We start from the raw sequence: 25,925 nt of genomic DNA, 5'->3' as shown, positions 1-25,925 counted from the left end.
AGATATCTCACTGAGAGAGAGAGGGACTGAGAGACACCAGTCAGTGTACAGGTATCTCCCTGAGAGGGGGACTGAGAGACACCAGTCAGTGTACAGATATCTCACTGAGAGAGAGAGGGACTGAGAGACACCTGTCAGTGTACAGATATCTCACTGAGAGAGAGAGGGGACTGAGAGACACCAGTCAGTGTACAGATATCTCACTGAGAGAGAGAGGGGACTGAGAGACACCAGTCAGTGTACAGATATCTCCCTGAGAGAGAGAGACTGAGAGACACCAGTCAGTGTACAGATATCTCCCTGAGAGAGAGGGACTGAGAGACACCAGTCAGTGTACAGATATCACCCTGAGAGAGAGAGACTGAGAGACACCAGTCAGTGTACAGATATCTCCCTGAGAGAGAGGGACTGAGAGACACCAGTCAGTGTACAGATATCTCCCTGAGAGAGAGGGACTGAGAGACACCAGTCAGTGTACAGATATCTCCCTGAGAGAGAGGGGACTGAGATACACCAGTCAGTGTACAGATATCTCCCTGAGAGAGAGAGGGGAGACTGAGACCTGATTTCGGGTGTAGGTATCTCCTGTTGAAGGGAATTCAGCACATTTACCGAGTTTACATTTAACCGAGACGAGGCAGTTTGTGTTCACAGTTCAGACCCTCTCCCGCTGGGAAGGCCCAGGAGATTCCGCCGATGTCCGGTTCCGGGCGGTTAACTGTCCCTCCTCAGAGCCAGCCGCATATTGAGCAGGATGGTACCCGCCGCGTGGAAGAGGGGGTCACAGATTCCCCGGATACACACCGGGAAGGTGACAGCCAGGCACTCCAGCTCCATCAGGTAGCAGCGGAGACAGGGACCTGCGGCCCACACCTGCCAGAAGGAGACCCAGGCATAGAGGAAGCCCCAGAGCACGGCCATCGGGATCCCAAACAGGGCAGTGAGGATCCGGTAACCCCAGTATCCCGACACCGTGAAGGCTGAGTGGCCGAAACGCCACACCGGGGCCAAACTGTACCAGCCCTCAGGCTCAGCAACCAACTCTTCAAACTCCACCTGGGGGAGAGGGAGAGAGGGAGGGAGGGAGAGGGAGAGAGAGAGGGGGAGAGGGAGGGAGGGGGGAGAGAGGGAGAGAGAGAGAGGGAGAGGGAGAGAGAGAGGGAGGGAGAGGGAAAGAGAGAGGGAGGGAGAGAGAGGGGGAGAGGGAGGGAGGGGGGAGAGGGAGGGAGGGGGGAGAGAGAGGGAGAGAGAGCGAGAGGGAGGGGGGAGAGAGAGAGAGAAGGGGAGGGAGAGAGGGAGAGAGGGGGAGGGAGTGGGGGAGGGAGGGGGGAGAGAGAGGGGGAGAGGGAGGGAGGGCAGAGAGGGAGGGAGAGGGGGGAGAGAGAGAGAGAGCGAGAGGGAGGGGGGAGAGAGAGAGAGAAGGGGAGGGAGAGAGGGAGGGAGGGGGAGGGAGAGGGGGAGAGAGAGGGAGGGAGAGGGGAGTGAGAGGGAGAGAGAGAGGGGGAGAGAGCGAGAGGGACGGGGGGAGAGAGCGAGAGGGAGGGGGCGGAGAGAGAGAGAGGGGGGAGGGAGGGGGAGAGAGAGGGAGAGAGAAAGGGGGAGAGAGCGAGAGGGAGGGGGGAGAGAGCGAGAGGGAGAGGGGAGAGAGAGGGAGGGAGGGGGAGGGAGAGAGAGGGAGGGAGGAGAGAGAGAGGGAAGGGGAGAGTAAGAGGGGGAGAGAGAGAGAGGGAGGGAGAGAGAGAGAGAGGGAGGGAGGAGAGAGCGAGAGGGGGAGAGAGAGAGAGAGAGGGAGGGAGGAGAGAGAGAGGGAGGGAGGGGAGAGCGAGAGGGGGAGAGAGAGAGGAAGAGAGGGAGAGAGGAAAAGAAAGGGAGAGAGGGAGGGAGACGAGAGAGGGAGGGAGAGTGCGAGAGGGAGGGAGAGAGAGAGGCAGAGGGAGCGAGAGATGGAGGGAGAAAGAGAGGGAGGTAGGGAGAGAGGGAGGGAGAAGGACAGAGAGAGAGAGAGAGAGAATGTAAAAAGTAATCCGCTAACAGTGACATACCCAGCCCAATTCTGAATTGATCCCTTTGCTCCTGATGGCACAGAGTCTCGCTGGGGTGACTGGGACAACACACACCCCCTCAGAGTCTTTCACCCACTGTACGTTCTCTATATCTATACAAGCTAAAACCGAGACACACACAGACTGTACAGGAGCTGACACTGAGGCACACACACACACAGACTGTACAGGAGCTGACACTGAGACACACACACACGGACTGTACAGGAGCTGACACTGAGACACACACACGGACCGTACAGGAGCTGACACTGAGACACACACACACGGACTGTACAGGAGCTGACACTGAGACACACACACATGGACTGTACAGGAGCTGACACTGAGACACACACACGGACTGTACAGGAGCTGACACTGAGACACACACACGGACCGTACAGGAGCTGACACTGAGACACACAAACGGACTGTACAGGAGCTGACACTGAGACACACACACGGACCGTACAGGAGCTGACACTGAGACACACACACACGGACTGTACAGGAGCTGACACTGAGACACACACACGGACTGTGCAGGAGCTGACACTGAGACACACACACGGACCGTACAGGAGCTGACACTGAGACACACACACGGACTGTACAGGAGCTGACACTGAGACACACACACGGACTGTACAGGAGCTGACACTGAGACACACACACGGACCGTACAGGAGTTGACACTGAGACACACACACACGGACCGTACAGGAGCTGACACTGAGACACACACACAGACCGTACAGGAGCTGACACTGAGACAGACACACGGACCGTACAGGAGCTGACACTGAGACACACACATGGACTGTACAGGAGCTGACACTGATACACACACACGGACCGTACAGGAGCTGACACTGAGACACACAGACACGGACCGTACAGGAGCTGACACTGAGACACACAGACACGGACCGTACAGGAGCTGACACTGAGACACACAGGCGGACAGTACAGGAGCTGACACTGAGACACACACACACACGGACTGTACAGGAGCTGACACTGAGACACACACATGGACTGTACCGGAGCTGACACTGAGACACACACACACGGACCATACAGGAGGTGACACTGAGACAGACACACGGACTGTACAGGAGATGACACTGAGACACACACACGGACCATACAGGAGCTGACACTGAGACACACACAGGGACTGTACAGGAGCTGACACTGAGACACACACACGGACCGTACAGGAACTGACACTGAGACACACACACGGACCGTACAGGAGTTGACACTGAGACACACACACGGACTGTACAGGAGCTGACACTGAGACACACACACGGACTGTACAGGAGCTGACACTGAGACACACACACACACGGACTGTGCAGGAGCTGACACTGAGACACACACACGGACCGTACAGGAGCTGACACTGAGACACACACATGGACTGTACAGGAGCTGACACTGAGACACACACACGGACTGTACAGGAGCTGACACTGAGACACACACACGGACCGTACAGGAGCTGACACTGAGACACACACACGGGCTGTACAGGAGCTGACACTGAGACACACACACACACGGACTGTACAGGAGCTGACACTGAGACACACACACGGACCGTACAGGAGCTGACACTGAGACACACACACACGGACCGTACAGGAGCTGACACTGAGACACACACACACAGACCGTAAAGGAGCTGACACTGAGACACACACACAGACCGTACAGGAGCTGACACTGAGACACACACACGGACTGTACAGGAGCTGACACTGAGACACACACACGGACCGTACAGGAGCTGACACTGAGACACACACACAGACCGTACAGGAGCTGACACTGAGACACACACACAGACCGTACAGGAGCTGACACTGAGACAGACACACGGACCGTACAGGAGCTGACACTGAGACACACACACGGACCGTACAGGAGCTGACACTGAGACACACAGACATGGACCGTACAGGAGCTGACACTGAGACACACAGACACGGACCGTACAGGAGCTGACACTGAGACACACAGACGGACAGTACAGGAGCTGACACTGAGACACACACACACACACGGACTGTACAGGAGCTGACACTGAGACACACACACGGACTGTACCTGAGCTGACACTGAGACACACACACACGGACCATACAGGAGGTGACACTGAGACAGACACATGGACTGTACAGGAGCTGACACTGAGACACACACACGGACCGTACAGGAGCTGACACTGAGACACACACACGGACCATACAGGAGCTGACACTGAGACACACACACGGACCGTACAGGAGCTGACACTGAGACACACGCACACGGACTGTACAGGAGCTGACACTGAGACACACACACGGACCGTACAGGAACTGACACTGAGACACACACACGGACCGTACAGGAGTTTACACTGAGACACACACACGGACTGTACAGGAGCTGACACTGAGACACACACACGGGCTGTACAGGAGCTGACACTGAGACACACACACGGACCATACAGGAGCTGACACTGAGACACACACACGGACTGTACAGGAGCTGACACTGAGACACACACACGGACCGTACAGGAGCTGACACTGAGACACACACACGGACTGTACTGGAGCTGACACTGAGACACACACACGGACTGTACAGGAGCTGACACTGAGACACACACACACGGACTGTACAGGAGCTGACACTGAGACACACACACGGACTGTACAGGAGCTGACACTGAGACACACACACGGACCGTACAGGAGCTGACACTGAGACTCACACACACACGGACCGTACAGGAGCTGACACTGAGACACACACACACGGACCATACAGGAGCTGACACTGAGACACACAGACAGAGGGTACAGGAGCTGACACTGAGACACACACGGACTGTACAGGAGCTGACACTGAGACACACACACGGACCGTACAGGAGCTGACACTGAGACTCACACACACGCGGACCGTACAGGAGCTGACACTGAGACACACACACACACACGGACCGTACAGGAGCTGACACTGAGACACACACACGGACCGTACAGTAGCTGACAGTGAGACACACACACACAAGGACTGTACAGGAGCTGACACTGAGACACACACACACGGACCGTACAGGAGCTGACACTGAGACACACACACGGACCGTACAGGAGATGACACTGAGACACACAAACGGACTGTACAGGAGCTGACACTGAGACACACACACGGAACGTACAGGAGCTGACACTGAGACACACACACGGAGCGTACAGGAGCTGACACTGAGACACACACACGGACCGTACCGGAGCTGACACTGAGACACACACACACACGGACCGTACAGGAGCTGACACTGAGACACACACACGGACCGTACAGGAGCTGACGCTGAGACACACACACGGACTGTACAGGAGCTGACACTGAGACACACACAAGGACCGTACAGGAGCTGACACTGAGACACACACACGGACCGTACAGGAGCTGACACTGAGACACACACACGGAGCATACAGGAGCTGACACTGAGACACACAGACATGGACTGTACAGGAGCTGACACTGAGACACACACACACGGACCGTACAGGAGCTGACACTGAGACACACACACGGACTGTACAGGAGCTGACACTGAGACACACACACGGAGCGTAGAGGAGCTGACACTGAGGGGCGCACACAGACTGTACAGGAGCTGACACTGACACACACACACACGGACCGTACAGGAGCTGACACTGAGACACACACACACGGACTGTACAGGAGCTGACACTGAGACACACACACGGACCGTACAGGAGCTGACACTGAGACACGCACACGCGGACCGTACAGGAGCTGACACTGAGACACACACACGGACCGTACAGGAGCTGACACTGCGACGCACACACAGACTGTACAGGAGCTGACACTGAGACACACACACACGGACCGTACAGGAGCTGACACTGAGACACACACAGGGACCGTACAGGAGCTGACACTGAGACACACACACGGACCGTACAGGAGCTGACACTGAGACACACACGGGGCGTACAGGAGCTGACACTGAGACACACACACGGACCGTACAGGAGCTGACACTGAGACACACACACACGGACCGTACAGGAGCTGACACTGAGACACACACACCGACTGTACAAGAGCTGACACTGAGACACACACACGGAGCATACAGGAGCTGACACTGAGACACACACACACGGACTGTACAGGAGCTGACACTGAGACACACACACACGGACCGTACAGGAGATGACACTGAGACACACACACGGACCGTACAGGAGCTGACACTGAGACACACACACACGGACTGTACAGGAGCTGACACTGAGACACACACACAGACCGTACAGGAGCTGACACTGAGACACACACACGGACTGTACAGGAGCTGACACTGAGACACACACACGGAGCGTACAGGAGCTGACACTGAGACACACACACACGGACCGTACAGGAGCTGACAATGAGTCACACACACGGACCGTACAGGAGCTGACACTGAGACACACACACGGACCGTACAGGAGCTGACACTGAGACACACACACGGACTGTACAGGAGCTGACACTGAGACACACACACGGACTGTACAGGAGCTGACACTGAGACGCACACACAGACTGTACAGGAGCTGACACTGAGACACACACACGGACTGTGCAGGAGCTGACACTGAGACACACACACGGACTGTACAGGAGCTGACACTGAGACACACACACACGGACCGTACTGGAGCTGACACTGAGACACACACACACGGACCGTACAGGAGCTGACACTGAGACACACACACGGACTGTACAGGAGCTGACACTGAGACACACACACGGACCGTACAGGAGCTGACACTGAGACACACACACACGGACCGTACAGGAGCTGACACTGAGACACACACACGGACCGTACAGGAATTGACACTGAGACACAGACACGGACCGTACAGGAGTTGACGCTGAGACACACACATGGACTGTACTGGAGCTGACATTGAGACACACACACAGACTGTACAGGAGCTGACACTGAGACACACACACAGACTGTACAGGTGCTGACACGGAGACACACACACGGACCGTACAGGAGTTGACGCTGAGACACACACACATGGACTGTACTGGAGCTGACACTGAGACACACACACGTACTGTACAGCTGCTGACACGGAGACACACACACGGACCGTACAGGAGTTGACGCTGAGACACACACACATGGACTGTACTGGAGCTGACACTGAGACACACACACGGACCATACAGGAGCTGACACTGAGACACACACACGGACCGTACAGCAGCTGACACTGTGACTCACACACACACGGACTGTTCAGGAGCTGACACTGAGACACATACACACGGACTGTACAGGAGCTGAAACTGAGACACACACACGGACCGTACAGGAGCTGACACTGAGACACACACACATGAACTGTACAGGAGCTGACACTGAGACACACACACGGACCGTACAGGAGCTGACACTGAGAGACACACACGGACCGTACAGCAGCTGACACTGTGACTCACACACACACGGACCGTACAGGAGCTGACACTGAGACACACACACAGACCGTACAGAAGCTGCCACTGAGACACACACACACGGACCGTACAGGAGCTGACACTGAGACACACACACGGACCGTACAGGAGCTGACACTGAGACACACACACAGACTGTACAGGAGCTGACACCGAGACACACACACGGACAGTACAGGAGCTGACACTGAGACACACACACACGGACCGTACAGGAGCTGACACTGAGACACACACACACGGACTGTACAGGAGCTGACACTGAGACACACACACACGGACCGTACAGGAGCTGACACTGAGACACACACACGGACTGTACAGGAGCTGACACTGAGACACACACACAGACTGTACAGGAGCTGACACTGAGACACACACACAGACTGTACAGGAGCTGACACTGAGACACACACACACGGACTGTACAGGAGTTGACACTGAGACACACACACGGACTGTACAGGAGCTGACACTGAGACACACACACAGACTGTACAGGAGCTGACACTGAGACACACACACACGGACTGTACAGGAGCTGACACTGAGACTCACACACACGGACTGTACAGGAGCTGACACTGAGACACACACACGGACTGTACAGGAGCTGACACTGAGACACACACACGGACCGTACAGGAGGTGACACTGAGACACACACACGGACTATACAGGAGCTGACACTGAGACATATACACGGACTGTACAGGAGCTGACACTGAGACACACACACGGACCATACAGGAGCTGACACTGAGACGCACACACACAGTCCGTACAGGAGCTGACACTGAGACACACACACGGACCGTACAGGAGCTGTCACTGAGACACATACACGGACTGTACAGGAGCTGACACTGAGACACACACACGGACCGTACAGGAGCTGACACTGAGACACACACACGGGCTGTACAGGAGCTGACACTGAGACACACACACGGACTGTACAGGAGCTGACACTGAGACACACACACGGACTGTACAGGAGCTGACACTGAGACACACACACGGACCGTCCAGGAGCTGACACTGAGACACACACGGACTGTACAGGAGCTGACACTGAGACACACACACGGACTATACAGGAGCTGACACTGAGACACACACACGGACCGTACAGGAGCTGACACTGAGACACACACACACAGGGACAGTACAGGAGCTGACACTGAGAGACACACACACGGACTGTACAGGAGCTGACACTGAGACACACACACGGACCGTACAGGAGCTGACACTGAGACACACACAGGGACAGTACAGGAGCTGACACTGAGACACACACACACGGACCGTACAGGAGCTGACACTGAGACACACATACGGACCGTACAGGAGCTGACACTGAGACACACACACACGGACTGTACAGGAGCTGACACTGAGACACACACACACGGACTGTACCGGAGCTGACACTGAGACACACACACGGAGCATACAGGAGCTGACACTGAGACACACAGACATGGACTGTACAGGAGCTGACACTGAGACACACACACACGGACCGTACAGGAGCTGACACTGAGACACACACACGGACTGTACAGGAGCTGACACTGAGACACACACACGGAGCGTAGAGGAGCTGACACTGAGGGGCGCACACAGACTGTACAGGAGCTGACACTGACACACACACACACGGACCGTACAGGAGCTGACACTGAGACACACACACACGGACTGTACAGGAGCTGACACTGAGACACACACACGGACCGTACAGGAGCTGACACTGAGACACGCACACGCGGACCGTACAGGAGCTGACACTGAGACACACACACGGACCGTACAGGAGCTGACACTGCGACGCACACACAGACTGTACAGGAGCTGACACTGAGACACACACACACGGACCGTACAGGAGCTGACACTGAGACACACACAGGGACCGTACAGGAGCTGACACTGAGACACACACACGGACCGTACAGGAGCTGACACTGAGACACACACGGGGCGTACAGGAGCTGACACTGAGACACACACACGGACCGTACAGGAGCTGACACTGAGACACACACACACGGACCGTACAGGAGCTGACACTGAGACACACACACCGACTGTACAAGAGCTGACACTGAGACACACACACGGAGCATACAGGAGCTGACACTGAGACACACACACACGGACTGTACAGGAGCTGACACTGAGACACACACACACGGACCGTACAGGAGATGACACTGAGACACACACACGGACCATACAGGAGCTGACACTGAGACACACACACACGGACTGTACAGGAGCTGACACTGAGACACACACACAGACCGTACAGGAGCTGACACTGAGACACACACACGGACTGTACAGGAGCTGACACTGAGACACACACACGGAGCGTACAGGAGCTGACACTGAGACACACACACACGGACCGTACAGGAGCTGACAATGAGTCACACACACGGACCGTACAGGAGCTGACACTGAGACACACACACGGACCGTACAGGAGCTGACACTGAGACACACACACGGACTGTACAGGAGCTGACACTGAGACACACACACGGACTGTACAGGAGCTGACACTGAGACGCACACACAGACTGTACAGGAGCTGACACTGAGACACACACACGGACTGTGCAGGAGCTGACACTGAGACACACACACGGACTGTACAGGAGCTGACACTGAGACACACACACACGGACCGTACTGGAGCTGACACTGAGACACACACACACGGACCGTACAGGAGCTGACACTGAGACACACACACGGACTGTACAGGAGCTGACACTGAGACACACACACGGACCGTACAGGAGCTGACACTGAGACACACACACACGGACCGTACAGGAGCTGACACTGAGACACACACACGGACCGTACAGGAATTGACACTGAGACACAGACACGGACCGTACAGGAGTTGACGCTGAGACACACACATGGACTGTACTGGAGCTGACATTGAGACACACACACAGACTGTACAGGAGCTGACACTGAGACACACACACAGACTGTACAGGTGCTGACACGGAGACACACACACGGACCGTACAGGAGTTGACGCTGAGACACACACACATGGACTGTACTGGAGCTGACACTGAGACACACACACGTACTGTACAGCTGCTGACACGGAGACACACACACGGACCGTACAGGAGTTGACGCTGAGACACACACACATGGACTGTACTGGAGCTGACACTGAGACACACACACGGACCATACAGGAGCTGACACTGAGACACACACACGGACCGTACAGCAGCTGACACTGTGACTCACACACACACGGACTGTTCAGGAGCTGACACTGAGACACATACACACGGACTGTACAGGAGCTGAAACTGAGACACACACACGGACCGTACAGGAGCTGACACTGAGACACACACACATGAACTGTACAGGAGCTGACACTGAGACACACACACGGACCGTACAGGAGCTGACACTGAGAGACACACACGGACCGTACAGCAGCTGACACTGTGACTCACACACACACGGACCGTACAGGAGCTGACACTGAGACACACACACAGACCGTACAGAAGCTGCCACTGAGACACACACACACGGACCGTACAGGAGCTGACACTGAGACACACACACGGACCGTACAGGAGCTGACACTGAGACACACACACAGACTGTACAGGAGCTGACACCGAGACACACACACGGACAGTACAGGAGCTGACACTGAGACACACACACACGGACCGTACAGGAGCTGACACTGAGACACACACACACGGACTGTACAGGAGCTGACACTGAGACACACACACACGGACCGTACAGGAGCTGACACTGAGACACACACACGGACTGTACAGGAGCTGACACTGAGACACACACACAGACTGTACAGGAGCCGACACTGAGACACACACACAGACCGTACAGGAGCTGACACTGAGACACACACACGGACTGTACAGGAGCTGACACTGAGACACACACACGGACCGTCCAGGAGCTGACACTGAGACACACACGGACTGTACAGGAGCTGACACTGAGACACACACACGGACTATACAGGAGCTGACACTGAGACACACACACGGACCGTACAGGAGCTGACACTGAGACACACACACACAGGGACAGTACAGGAGCTGACACTGAGAGACACACACACGGACTGTACAGGAGCTGACACTGAGACACACACACGGACCGTACAGGAGCTGACACTGAGACACACACAGGGACAGTACAGGAGCTGACACTGAGACACACACACACGGACCGTACAGGAGCTGACACTGAGACACACATACGGACCGTACAGGAGCTGACACTGAGACACACACACACGGACTGTACAGGAGCTGACACTGAGACACACACACACGGACTGTACCGGAGCTGACACTGAGACACACACACGGAGCATACAGGAGCTGACACTGAGACACACAGACATGGACTGTACAGGAGCTGACACTGAGACACACACACACGGACCGTACAGGAGCTGACACTGAGACACACACACGGACTGTACAGGAGCTGACACTGAGACACACACACGGAGCGTAGAGGAGCTGACACTGAGGGGCGCACACAGACTGTACAGGAGCTGACACTGACACACACACACACGGACCGTACAGGAGCTGACACTGAGACACACACACACGGACTGTACAGGAGCTGACACTGAGACACACACACGGACCGTACAGGAGCTGACACTGAGACACGCACACGCGGACCGTACAGGAGCTGACACTGAGACACACACACGGACCGTACAGGAGCTGACACTGCGACGCACACACAGACTGTACAGGAGCTGACACTGAGACACACACACACGGACCGTACAGGAGCTGACACTGAGACACACACAGGGACCGTACAGGAGCTGACACTGAGACACACACACGGACCGTACAGGAGCTGACACTGAGACACACACGGGGCGTACAGGAGCTGACACTGAGACACACACACGGACCGTACAGGAGCTGACACTGAGACACACACACACGGACCGTACAGGAGCTGACACTGAGACACACACACCGACTGTACAAGAGCTGACACTGAGACACACACACGGAGCATACAGGAGCTGACACTGAGACACACACACACGGACTGTACAGGAGCTGACACTGAGACACACACACACGGACCGTACAGGAGATGACACTGAGACACACACACGGACCGTACAGGAGCTGACACTGAGACACACACACACGGACTGTACAGGAGCTGACACTGAGACACACACACAGACCGTACAGGAGCTGACACTGAGACACACACACGGACTGTACAGGAGCTGACACTGAGACACACACACGGAGCGTACAGGAGCTGACACTGAGACACACACACACGGACCGTACAGGAGCTGACAATGAGTCACACACACGGACCGTACAGGAGCTGACACTGAGACACACACACGGACCGTACAGGAGCTGACACTGAGACACACACACGGACTGTACAGGAGCTGACACTGAGACACACACACGGACTGTACAGGAGCTGACACTGAGACGCACACACAGACTGTACAGGAGCTGACACTGAGACACACACACGGACTGTGCAGGAGCTGACACTGAGACACACACACGGACTGTACAGGAGCTGACACTGAGACACACACACACGGACCGTACTGGAGCTGACACTGAGACACACACACACGGACCGTACAGGAGCTGACACTGAGACACACACACGGACTGTACAGGAGCTGACACTGAGACACACACACGGACCGTACAGGAGCTGACACTGAGACACACACACACGGACCGTACAGGAGCTGACACTGAGACACACACACGGACCGTACAGGAATTGACACTGAGACACAGACACGGACCGTACAGGAGTTGACGCTGAGACACACACATGGACTGTACTGGAGCTGACATTGAGACACACACACAGACTGTACAGGAGCTGACACTGAGACACACACACAGACTGTACAGGTGCTGACACGGAGACACACACACGGACCGTACAGGAGTTGACGCTGAGACACACACACATGGACTGTACTGGAGCTGACACTGAGACACACACACGTACTGTACAGCTGCTGACACGGAGACACACACACGGACCGTACAGGAGTTGACGCTGAGACACACACACATGGACTGTACTGGAGCTGACACTGAGACACACACACGGACCATACAGGAGCTGACACTGAGACACACACACGGACCGTACAGCAGCTGACACTGTGACTCACACACACACGGACTGTTCAGGAGCTGACACTGAGACACATACACACGGACTGTACAGGAGCTGAAACTGAGACACACACACGGACCGTACAGGAGCTGACACTGAGACACACACACATGAACTGTACAGGAGCTGACACTGAGACACACACACGGACCGTACAGGAGCTGACACTGAGAGACACACACGGACCGTACAGCAGCTGACACTGTGACTCACACACACACGGACCGTACAGGAGCTGACACTGAGACACACACACAGACCGTACAGAAGCTGCCACTGAGACACACACACACGGACCGTACAGGAGCTGACACTGAGACACACACACGGACCGTACAGGAGCTGACACTGAGACACACACACAGACTGTACAGGAGCTGACACCGAGACACACACACGGACAGTACAGGAGCTGACACTGAGACACACACACACGGACCGTACAGGAGCTGACACTGAGACACACACACACGGACCGTACAGGAGCTGACACTGAGACACACACACGGACTGTACAGGAGCTGACACTGAGACACACACACAGACTGTACAGGAGCTGACACTGAGACACACACACAGACTGTACAGGAGCTGACACTGAGACACACACACACGGACTGTACAGGAGTTGACACTGAGACACACACACGGACTGTACAGGAGCTGACACTGAGACACACACACAGACTGTACAGGAGCTGACACTGAGACACACACACACGGACTGTACAGGAGCTGACACTGAGACTCACACACACGGACTGTACAGGAGCTGACACTGAGACACACACACGGACTGTACAGGAGCTGACACTGAGACACACACACGGACCGTACAGGAGGTGACACTGAGACACACACACGGACTATACAGGAGCTGACACTGAGACATATACACGGACTGTACAGGAGCTGACACTGAGACACACACACGGACCATACAGGAGCTGACACTGAGACGCACACACACAGTCCGTACAGGAGCTGACACTGAGACACACACACGGACCGTACAGGAGCTGTCACTGAGACACATACACGGACTGTACAGGAGCTGACACTGAGACACACACACGGACCGTACAGGAGCTGACACTGAGACACACACACGGGCTGTACAGGAGCTGACACTGAGACACACACACGGACTGTACAGGAGCTGACACTGAGACACACACACGGACTGTACAGGAGCTGACACTGAGACACACACACGGACCGTCCAGGAGCTGACACTGAGACACACACGGACTGTACTGGAGCTGACACTGAGACACACACACGGACTATACAGGAGCTGACACTGAGACACACACACGGACCGTACAGGAGCTGACACTGAGACACACACACACAGGGACAGTACAGGAGCTGACACTGAGAGACACACACACGGACTGTACAGGAGCTGACACTGAGACACACACACGGACCGTACAGGAGCTGACACTGAGACACACACAGGGACAGTACAGGAGCTGACACTGAGACACACACACACGGACCGTACAGGAGCTGACACTGAGACACACACACACGGACCGTACAGGAGCTGACACTGAGACACACATACGGACCGTACAGGAGCTGACACTGAGACACACACACACGGACTGTACAGGAGCTGACACTGAGACACACACACACGGACTGTACCGGAGCTGACACTGAGACACACACACACGGGCTGTACAGGAGCTGACACTGAGACACACACACGGACCGTACAGGAGCTGACACTGAGACACACACACACGGACTGTACAGGAGCTGACACTGAGACACACACACGGACTGTACAGGAGCTGACACTGAGACACACACACACGGACCGTACAGGAGCTGACACTGAGACACACACACATGGACTGTACAGGAGCTGACACTGAGACACACACACACAGACTGTACAGGAGCTGACACTGAGACACACACACGGACCATACAGGAGCTGACACTGAGACACACACACACGGACTGTACAGGAGCTGACACTGAGACACACACACGGACTGTCCAGGAGCTGACACTGAGACACACACACACAGGGACAGTACAGGAGCTGACACTGAGACACAGACACATGGACCGTACAGGAGCTGACACTGAGACACACACACAGACTGTACAGGAGCTGACACTGAGACACACACGCGGACTGTACAGGAGCTGACATTGAGACACACACACGGACTGTACAGGAGCTGACACTGAGATACACACACGGACTGTACAGGAGCTGAGTGGAGTGTAACATTTCTTTTTGGTGAGTGCAATTTGTCCTGCGTTTAATTTAGATTTGCTGAGGGGTCCGTGTGGAAGTCTCTCTATGGGGATTGTTAACAGCTTGAGGTCAGCCTGTAAATTGTATTCAATCTCTTCCAGCTGTGCCTGTCAGTCAGTGTATCTGAGTGTCTGTTCCTGTTAAAGGTTAGGTCATATAAAAGAGGCCCATTTGGAGGTTCCATTAAATACTGACTGGACCTTAGTGAGGAATTGGAAAACATGTCCAATGGATTAAATCTGGGATAAGGCTCCCTCTACACTGTCCCCATCAAACACTCCCAGGACAGGTACAGCACGGGGTTAGATACAGAGTAAAGCTCCCTCTACACTGTCCCCGTCAAACACTCCCAGGGCAGGGACAGCGCGGGGTTAGATACAGTGTAAAGCTCCCTCTACACCGTCCCTGTCAAACACTCCCAGGACAGGTACAGCATGGGGTTAGATACAGAGTAAAGCTCCCTCTACACAGTCCCCATCAAACACTCCCAGGACAGGTACAGCACGGGGTTAGATACAGAGTAAAGCTCCCTCTACACCGTCCCCATCAAACGCTCCCAGGACAGGTACAGGGTTAGACACAGAGTAAAGCTCCCTCTACACCGTCCCCATCAAACACTCCCAGGACAGGTACAGCACGGGGTTAGATACAGAGTAAAGCTCCCGCTACAACATCCCCATCAAACACTCCCAGGACAGGTACAGCACGGGGTTAGATACAGAGTAAAGCTCCCTCTACACCGTCCCCATCAAACACTCCCAGGGCAGGTACAGCACGGGGTTAGATACAGAGTAAAGCTCCCTCTACACTGTCCCTGTCAAACACTCACAGGACAGGTACAGCACGGGGTTAGATACAGAGTAAAGCTCCCTCTACACCGTCCCCATCAAACACTCCCAGGACAGGTACAGCACGGGGTTAGATACAGAGTAAAGCTCCCTCTACACCGTCCCCATCAAACACTCCCAGGACAGGTACAGCATGGGGTTAGATACAGAGTAAAGCTCCCTCTACACCATCCCCATCAAACACTCCCAGGACAGGTACAGCACGGGGTTAGATACAGAGTAAAGCTCCCTCTACACTGTCACCGTCAAACACTCCCAGGACAGGTACAGCACGGGGTTAGATACAGAGTAAAGCTCCCTCTACACTGTCCCTGTCAAACACTCCCAGGACAGGTACAGCACGGGGTTAGATACAGAGTAAAGCTCCCTCTACACTGTCACCGTCAAACACTCCCAGGGCAGGTACAGCATGGGGTTAGATACAGAGTAAAGCTCCCTCTACACTGTCCCTGTCAAACACTCCCAGGACAGGTACAGCACGGGGTTAGATACAGAGTAAAGCTCCCTCTACACTGTCCCTGTCAAACACTCCCAGGACAGGTACAGCACGGGGTTAGATACAGCATAATGCTCCCTCTACACCGTCCCCATCAAACACTCCCAGGACAGGTACAGCACGGGGTTAGATACAGAGTAAAGCTCCCTCTACACCGTCCCCATCAAACACTCCCAGGACAGGTACAGCACGGGGTTAGATACAGAGTAAAGCTCCCTCTACACCATCCCCATCAAACACTCCCAGGACAGGTACAGCACGGGGTTAGATACAGAGTAAAGCTCCCTCTACACCGTCCCCATCAAACACTCCCAGGACAGGTACAGCACGGGGTTAGATACAGAGTAAAGCTCCCTCTACACTGTCCCTGTCAAACACTCCCAGGACAGGTACAGCATGGGGTTAGATACAGCATAATGCTCCCTCTACACCGTCCCCATCAAACACTCCCAGGACAGGTACAGCACGGGGTTAGATACAGAGTAAAGCTCCCTCTACACCGTCCCCATCAAACACTCCCAGGACAGGTACAGCACGGGGTTAGATACAGAGTAAAGCTCCCTCTACACCATCCCCATCAAACACTCCCAGGACAGGTACAGCACGGGGTTAGATACAGAGTAAAGCTCCCTCTACACCGTCCCCATCAAACACTCCCAGGACAGGTACAGCACGGGGTTAGATACAGAGTAAAGCTCCCTCTACACCATCCCCATCAAACACTCCCAGGACAGGTACAGCACGGGGTTAGATACAGAGTAAAGCTCCCTCTACACCGTCCCCATCAAACACTCGCTGCCTGTGTTCGATGGTGTTCCCTGTGGCATCAATTTGTTCAAGTTCCCTTGTTTCGTTAGCTGACACTCTGAGATTAACTGACCCCTGGTCTGGTGACACTCAATGGATAATGTCAGTGGGAATTTTTACATTCAGTGATCACTCCAACGAGAGGATGAATATTAAAGTGTCAGCAAATCGCTGAAAGATGTGGATCTCGTTCCTGAGCCAAGGCAGGTCTGCACACAGAGTAGTGCCCTCCGGCATGGATTGGCCGCTTCTCCATTCAGGTGTATGTGTATCGGACACGCCATGTTTGTTGAAGATCAATCAAACTGCAAGGGATGACCCGGAGGCTATTCCTCCACCTGCCTTCATTCTGGAAGTGCTGCTCAATCAGGTCAGTCCTCGGCTTTGGGCTGGACAGTTTGGCGTGGTGGGGGAGTCTGTGGGTCTGGGTCACAGTCAGCGGATCAGGCAGGATAGGTTGCGAGAGCCCCATCACAGTGACGCATGTTCACCTGACTGGGGACAACTGAATTGTACAACGTGTGCCGACCCCGGTGACATTATTGAAGGGGACTGGAGGCTGCCCATCAGTTCAGGAACCAGGACCGGTTCCCACTTGCCCCCTTCAGAAGGTGGGGGTGAGCTGCCCTCTTAAACCGCAGCAGTCCACGTGTGGTGTAGGTACACCCACCGCGCTGTTAGGGAGGGAGTTCCTGGATTTTGACCCAACGACAGTGAAGGAACAGCCGATATATTTCCAAGTCGGGATGGTGAGTGGGGCTCGGAGGGGAACTTCCAGGTGGTGGTGTTCCCCATGCGTCTGCTGCCCTTGTCCTTCTAGATGGTAGCGGTCATGGGTTTTTGTAATCCTCAATATAGGACCCTACTGATCAACCCTAAATACAGGACCCTACTGATCACCCTAAATACAGGACCCTATTGATCAACCCTAAATACAGGACTCTACTGATCAACCCTAAATAAAGGACCCTACTGATCAACCCTAAATACAGGACCCTACTGATCAACCCTAAATACAGGACCCTACTGATCAACTCTAAATACAGGTCCCAACTGATCAACCCTAAATACAGGACCCTATTGATCAAACCTAAATACAGGACCCTACAGATCAACTCTAAAGACAGGACCCCATTGATCAAACCTAAATACAGGACCCTACTGATCAACCCTAAATACAGGACCCTATTGATCAACCCTAAATACAGGACCCTACTGATCAACCCTAAATACAGGACCCTACTGATCAACCCTAAATACAGGACCATACTGATCAACCCTAAATACAGGACCCTACTGATCAACCCTAAATACAGGACCCTACTGATCAACCCTAAATACAGGACCCTACTGATCAACTCTGATTACAGGTCCCAACTGATCAACTCTAAATACAGGACCATACTGATCAACCCTAAAGACAGGACCCTACTGATCAACCCTAAATACAGGACCCTATTGATCAACCCTAAATACAGGAGCCTACTGATCAACTCTTAATACAGGACCCTACTGATCAACCCTAAATACAGGTACATACTGATCGACCCTAAATACAGGACCCTACTGATCAACTCTAAATACAGGACCCTACTGATCAACCCTAAATACAGGACCCTACTGATCAACCCTAAATACAGGACCCTACTGATCAACCCTAAATACAGGACTCTACTGATCAACTCCAAATACAGGACCCTACTGATCGACCCTAAATACAGGACCCTACTGATCAACTCTAAATACAGGACCCTACTGATCAACCCTAAATACAGGACCCTACTGATCAACCCTAAATACAGGACCCTACTGATCAACCCTAAATACAGGACCCTACTGATCAACCCTAAATACAGGTCCCTACTGATCAACTCTAAATACTGGACCCTACTGATCAACCCTAAATACAGGACCCTACTGATCAACCCTAAATACAGGAGCCTACTGATCAACTCTTAATACAGGACCCTACTGATCAACCCTAAATACAGGTACATACTGATCGACCCTAAATACAGGACCCTACTGATCAACTCTAAATACAGGACCCTACTGATCAACCCTAAATACAGGACCCTACTGATCAACCCTAAATACAGGACCCTACTGATCAACCCTAAATACAGGACTCTACTGATCAACTCCAAATACAGGACCCTACTGATCGACCCTAAATACAGGACCCTACTGATCAACCCTAAATACAGGACCCTACTGATCAACCCTAAATACAGGACCCTACTGATCAACTCTAAATACAGGACCCTACTGATCAACCCTAAATACAGGACCCTACTGATCAACCCTAAATACAGGACTCTACTGATCAACCCTAAATACAGGACCCTATTGATCAACCCTAAATACAGGTACATACTGATCAACTCTAAATACAGGACCCTACTGATCAACCCTAAATACAGGACCCTACTGATCAACCCTAAATACAGGACTCTACTGATCAACTCTAAATACAGGACTCTACTGATCAACTCTAAATACAGGACCCTACTGATCAACCCTAAATACAGGACCCTACTGATCAACCCTAAATACAGGACCCTACTGATCAACCCTAAATACAGGACCCTACTGATCAACCCTAAATACAGGACCCTACTGATCAACCCTAAATACAGGACTCTACTGATCAACCCTAAATACAGGACCCTACTGATCAACCCTAAATACAGGACTCTACTGATCAACCCTAAATACAGGACCCTACTGATCAACCCTAAATACAGGACCCTACTGATCAACCCTAAATACAGGACTCTACTGATCAACCCTAAATACAGGGCCCTACTGATCGACCCTAAATACAGGACCCTACTGATCAACCCTAAATACAGGACCCTACTGATCAACTCCAAATACAGGACCCTACTGATCAACTCTAAATACAGGACCCTACTGATCAACCCTAAATACAGGACCCTACTGATCAACCCTAAATACAGGACTCTACTGATCAACTCTAAATACAGGACTCTACTGATCAACTCTAAATACAGGACCCTACTGATCAACCCTAAATACAGGACCCTACTGATCAACCCTAAATACAGGACCCTACTGATCAACCCTAAATACAGGTACATACTGATCAACCCTAAATACAGGACTCTACTGATCAACCCTAATTACAGGACCCTACTGATCAACCCTAAATACAGGTCCCTACTGATCAACCCTAAATACAGGACCCTACTGATCAACCCTAAATACAGGACCCTACTGATCAACCCTAAATACAGGACTCTACTGATCAACCCTAAATACAGGACCCTACTGATCAACCCTAAATACAGGACTCTACTGATCAACCCTAAATACAGGACCCTACTGATCAACCCTAAATACAGGACCCTACTGATCAACCCTAAATACAGGACTCTACTGATCAACCCTAAATACAGGTACATACTGATCAACCCTAAATACAGGACTCTACTGATCAACTCCAAATACAGGACCCTACTGATCAACCCTAAATACAGGAGCCTACTGATCGACCCTAAATACAGGACCCTACTGATCAACCCTAAATACAGGACCCTACTGATCAACCCTAAATACAGGTACATACTGATCAACCCTAAATACAGGACCCTACTGATCAACCCTAAATACAGGACTCTACTGATCAACCCTAAATACAGGACTCTGCTGATCAACCCTAAATACAGGACCCTACTGATCAACCCTAAATACAGGACTCTACTGATCAACTCTAAATACAGGACTCTACTGATCAACCCTAAATACAGGACTCTACTGATCAACCCTAAATACAGGACCCTACTGATCAACCCTAAATACAGGACCCTACTGATCAACCCTAAATACAGGACCCTACTGATCAACTCTAAATACAGGACCCTACTGATCAACCCTAAATACAGGACTCTACTGATCAACCCTAAATACAGGACTCTACTGATCAACCCTAAATACAGGACCCTACTGATCAACCCTAAATACAGGACTCTACTGATCAACCCTAAATACAGGACTCTACTGATCAACCCTAAATACAGGACTCTACTGATCAACCCTAAATACAGGACCCTACTGATCAACCCTAAATACAGGACTCTACTGATCAACCCTAAATACAGGACCCTACTGATCAACCCTAAATACAGGACCCTACTGATCAACCCTAAATACAGGACTCTACTGATCAACCCTAAATACAGGTACATACTGATCAACCCTAAATACAGGACTCTACTGATCAACTCCAAATACAGGACCCTACTGATCAACCCTAAATACAGGAGCCTACTGATCGACCCTAAATACAGGACCCTACTGATCAACCCTAAATACAGGACCCTACTGATCAACCCTAAATACAGGTACATACTGATCAACCCTAAATACAGGACCCTACTGATCAACCCTAAATACAGGACTCTACTGATCAACCCTAAATACAGGACTCTGCTGATCAACCCTAAATACAGGACCCTACTGATCAACCCTAAATACAGGTCCCTACTGATCAACCCTAAATACAGGTACATACTGATCAACCCTAAATACAGGACTCTACTGATCAACCCTAAATACAGGACTCTGCTGATCAACCCTAAATACAGGACCCTACTGATCAACCCTAAATACAGGACTCTACTGATCAACCCTAAATACAGGACCCTACTGATCAACCCTAAATACAGGACTCTACTGATCAACCCTAAATACAGGACCCTACTGATCAACCCTAAATACAGGACCCTACTGATCAACTCTAAATACAGGTCCCTACTGATCAACCCTAAATACAGGACTCTACTGATCAACCCTAAATACAGGACTCTACTGATCAACCCTAAATACAGGACTCTACTGATCAACCCTAAATACAGGACCCTACTGATCAACCCTAAATACAGGACTCTACTGATCAACCCTAAATACAGGACCCTACTGATCAACCCTAAATACAGGACCCTACTGATCAACCCTAAATACAGGACTCTACTGATCAACCCTAAATACAGGTACATACTGATCAACCCTAAATACAGGACTCTACTGATCAACTCCAAATACAGGACCCTACTGATCAACCCTAAATACAGGAGCCTACTGATCGACCCTAAATACAGGACCCTACTGATCAACCCTAAATACAGGACCCTACTGATCAACCCTAAATACAGGTACATACTGATCAACCCTAAATACAGGACCCTACTGATCAACCCTAAATACAGGACTCTACTGATCAACCCTAAATACAGGACTCTGCTGATCAACCCTAAATACAGGACCCTACTGATCAACCCTAAATACAGGTCCCTACTGATCAACCCTAAATACAGGTACATACTGATCAACCCTAAATACAGGACTCTACTGATCAACCCTAAATACAGGACTCTGCTGATCAACCCTAAATACAGGACCCTACTGATCAACCCTAAATACAGGACTCTACTGATCAACTCTAAATACAGGACTCTACTGATCAACCCTAAATACAGGTCCCTACTGATCAACCCTAAATACAGGACTCTGCTGATCAACCCTAAATACAGGACCCTACTGATCAACCCTAAATACAGGACTCTACTGATCAACTCTAAATACAGGACTCTACTGATCAACCCTAAATACAGGTCCCTACTGATCAACCCTAAATACAGGACCCTACTGATCAACCCTAAATACAGGTACATACTGATCAACCCTAAATACAGGACTCTACTGATCAATCCTAAATATAGGACCCTACTGATCAACCCTAAATACAGGACCCTACTGATCAATCCTAAATACAGGACTCTACTGATCAACCCTAAATACAGGTACATACTGATCAACCCTAAATACAGGACTCTACTGATCAACCCTAAATACAGGACCCTACTGATCAACTCTAAATACAGGACTCTACTGATCAACTCCAAATACAGGAGCCTACTGATCAACCCTAAATACAGGACCCTACTGATCAATCCTAAATACAGGACCCTACTGATCAACCCTAAATACAGGACCCTACTGATCAACCCTAAATACAGGACCCTACTGATCAACCCTAAATACAGGACTCTACTGATCAACCCTAAATACAGGACTCTACTGATCAACCCTAAATACAGGACCCTACTGATCAACCCTAAATACAGGACCCTACTGATCAACCCTAAATACAGGACTCTACTGATCAACCCTAAATACAGGACCCTACTGATCAACCCTAAATACAGGACCCTACTGATCAACCCTAAATACAGGACCCTACTGATCAACCCTAAATACAGGACCCTACTGATCAACCCTAAATACAGGAGCCTACTGATCACCCTAAATACAGGACCCTACTGATCAACCCTAAATACAGGACCCTACTGATCAACCCTAAATACAGGTACATACTGATCAACCCTAAATACAGGACCCTATTGATCAACCTTAAATACAGGACCCTACTGATCAACCCTAAATACAGGTACATACTGATCAACCCTAAATACAGGACCCTACTGATCAACCCTAAATACAGGACCCTACTGATCAACCCTAAATACAGGACCCTACTGATCACCCTAAATACAGGAGCCTACTGTAATAGTGACACTCAATGCAGGACCCGCTTGAGTACTCTATAGGGCTCTCTACCTGTTATAGGATTCACCCAGGCCCCAGATACTTACTTTAACAATTTCATCATTGAGGTGCTTTGGGTCCCTGTTGACCAAGTCAATCTCCTTATTGTGTTTGTCAAGGTGAGGGTCCTCCTCCCTTTGGCCCTGTTCAGTCATGGCCCTGTATCGCTTAGCCAACCGTCAGTATTTTCCTCTCAGAGTCGGCGACTGCAGCTCCTGAACAGGCTGCAGAGCCTGGCTGGAATCCTGGACAACTGATCCCGGCCTCTGATACCAAGATAAATGTAGCCACGTTCCTGCCCCCACCAACACACTTGCCAACAGTCTTGAAAAGGTTGTAATTTGACAAATGTAGACAGAGAGAGATCACAGAGAGAGAGAGAGGGGGCTGGGGATCAGAGAGAGAGGAGGATCAGAGAGAGAGAGTGGAATCAGAGTGAGAGGGATCAGAAAGGGAGAGGGAGAGATCAGAGAGAGTGAGAGAGGGATCAGAGAGAGAGAGAGAGAGAGAGAGTGAGTGAGAGGGGAATCAGAGAGTGAGCGCAAGGGATCAGAGAAAGGGGGGAAATAAGTGAGGGACAGAGAGAGAAAGAGCGAGGGATCAGAGAGAGAAGAGGATCAGAGAGAGAGAGAGGGATCAGAGAGAGAGAGGAATCAGAGAGGGAGAGCAAGGGATCAGAGAGAGAGAGGAATCAGAGAGAGAGAGGGGAATCAGAGAGAGAAAGCGAGGGGTCAGAGAGAGAACAAGAGAGGGGGATCAGAGAGAGAAAGTGAGGGATAGGGAGAGAGAGAGTGAGAGGGGAATCAGAGAGGAATCACAGAGAGAGAGGGGGGAATCAGAGAGAGAGAGAGAGAGTGGAATCAGAGAGAGAGGAATGAGAGAGAGAGAGGAATCAGAGAGAGAGGGGAATCAGAGAGAGAGGAATCAGAGAGAGAGAGAGAGTGGAATCAGAGAGAGAGTGG

The 25,925-nt window shown here is 52.1% G+C and overlaps 1 protein-coding gene across 1 annotated transcript; it reads right to left on the bottom strand.

Annotated features, from left to right (window-relative positions):
* Positions 1-568: 568 nt before the first annotated feature.
* LOC144675293 (caveolin-3-like) lies at positions 569-25,118 on the bottom strand. The gene is made up of 2 exons (XM_078536153.1): positions 25,011-25,118; positions 569-1,056 (listed from the first exon to the last, which is right to left on the bottom strand). Exons 1-2 carry the CDS (start codon positions 25,116-25,118, stop codon positions 715-717), a joined length of 450 nt encoding a protein of 149 aa, XP_078392279.1. The 3' UTR covers positions 569-714.
* Positions 25,119-25,925: the final 807 nt, after the last annotated feature.

Source organism: Cetorhinus maximus, unplaced genomic scaffold, assembly GCF_964194155.1.
Source record: "Cetorhinus maximus unplaced genomic scaffold, sCetMax3.hap1.1 HAP1_SCAFFOLD_936, whole genome shotgun sequence".
Classification (NCBI taxonomy): Eukaryota; Metazoa; Chordata; class Chondrichthyes; order Lamniformes; family Cetorhinidae; genus Cetorhinus; species Cetorhinus maximus.
This window is presented reverse-complemented; position numbering and strand designations above follow the sequence as displayed.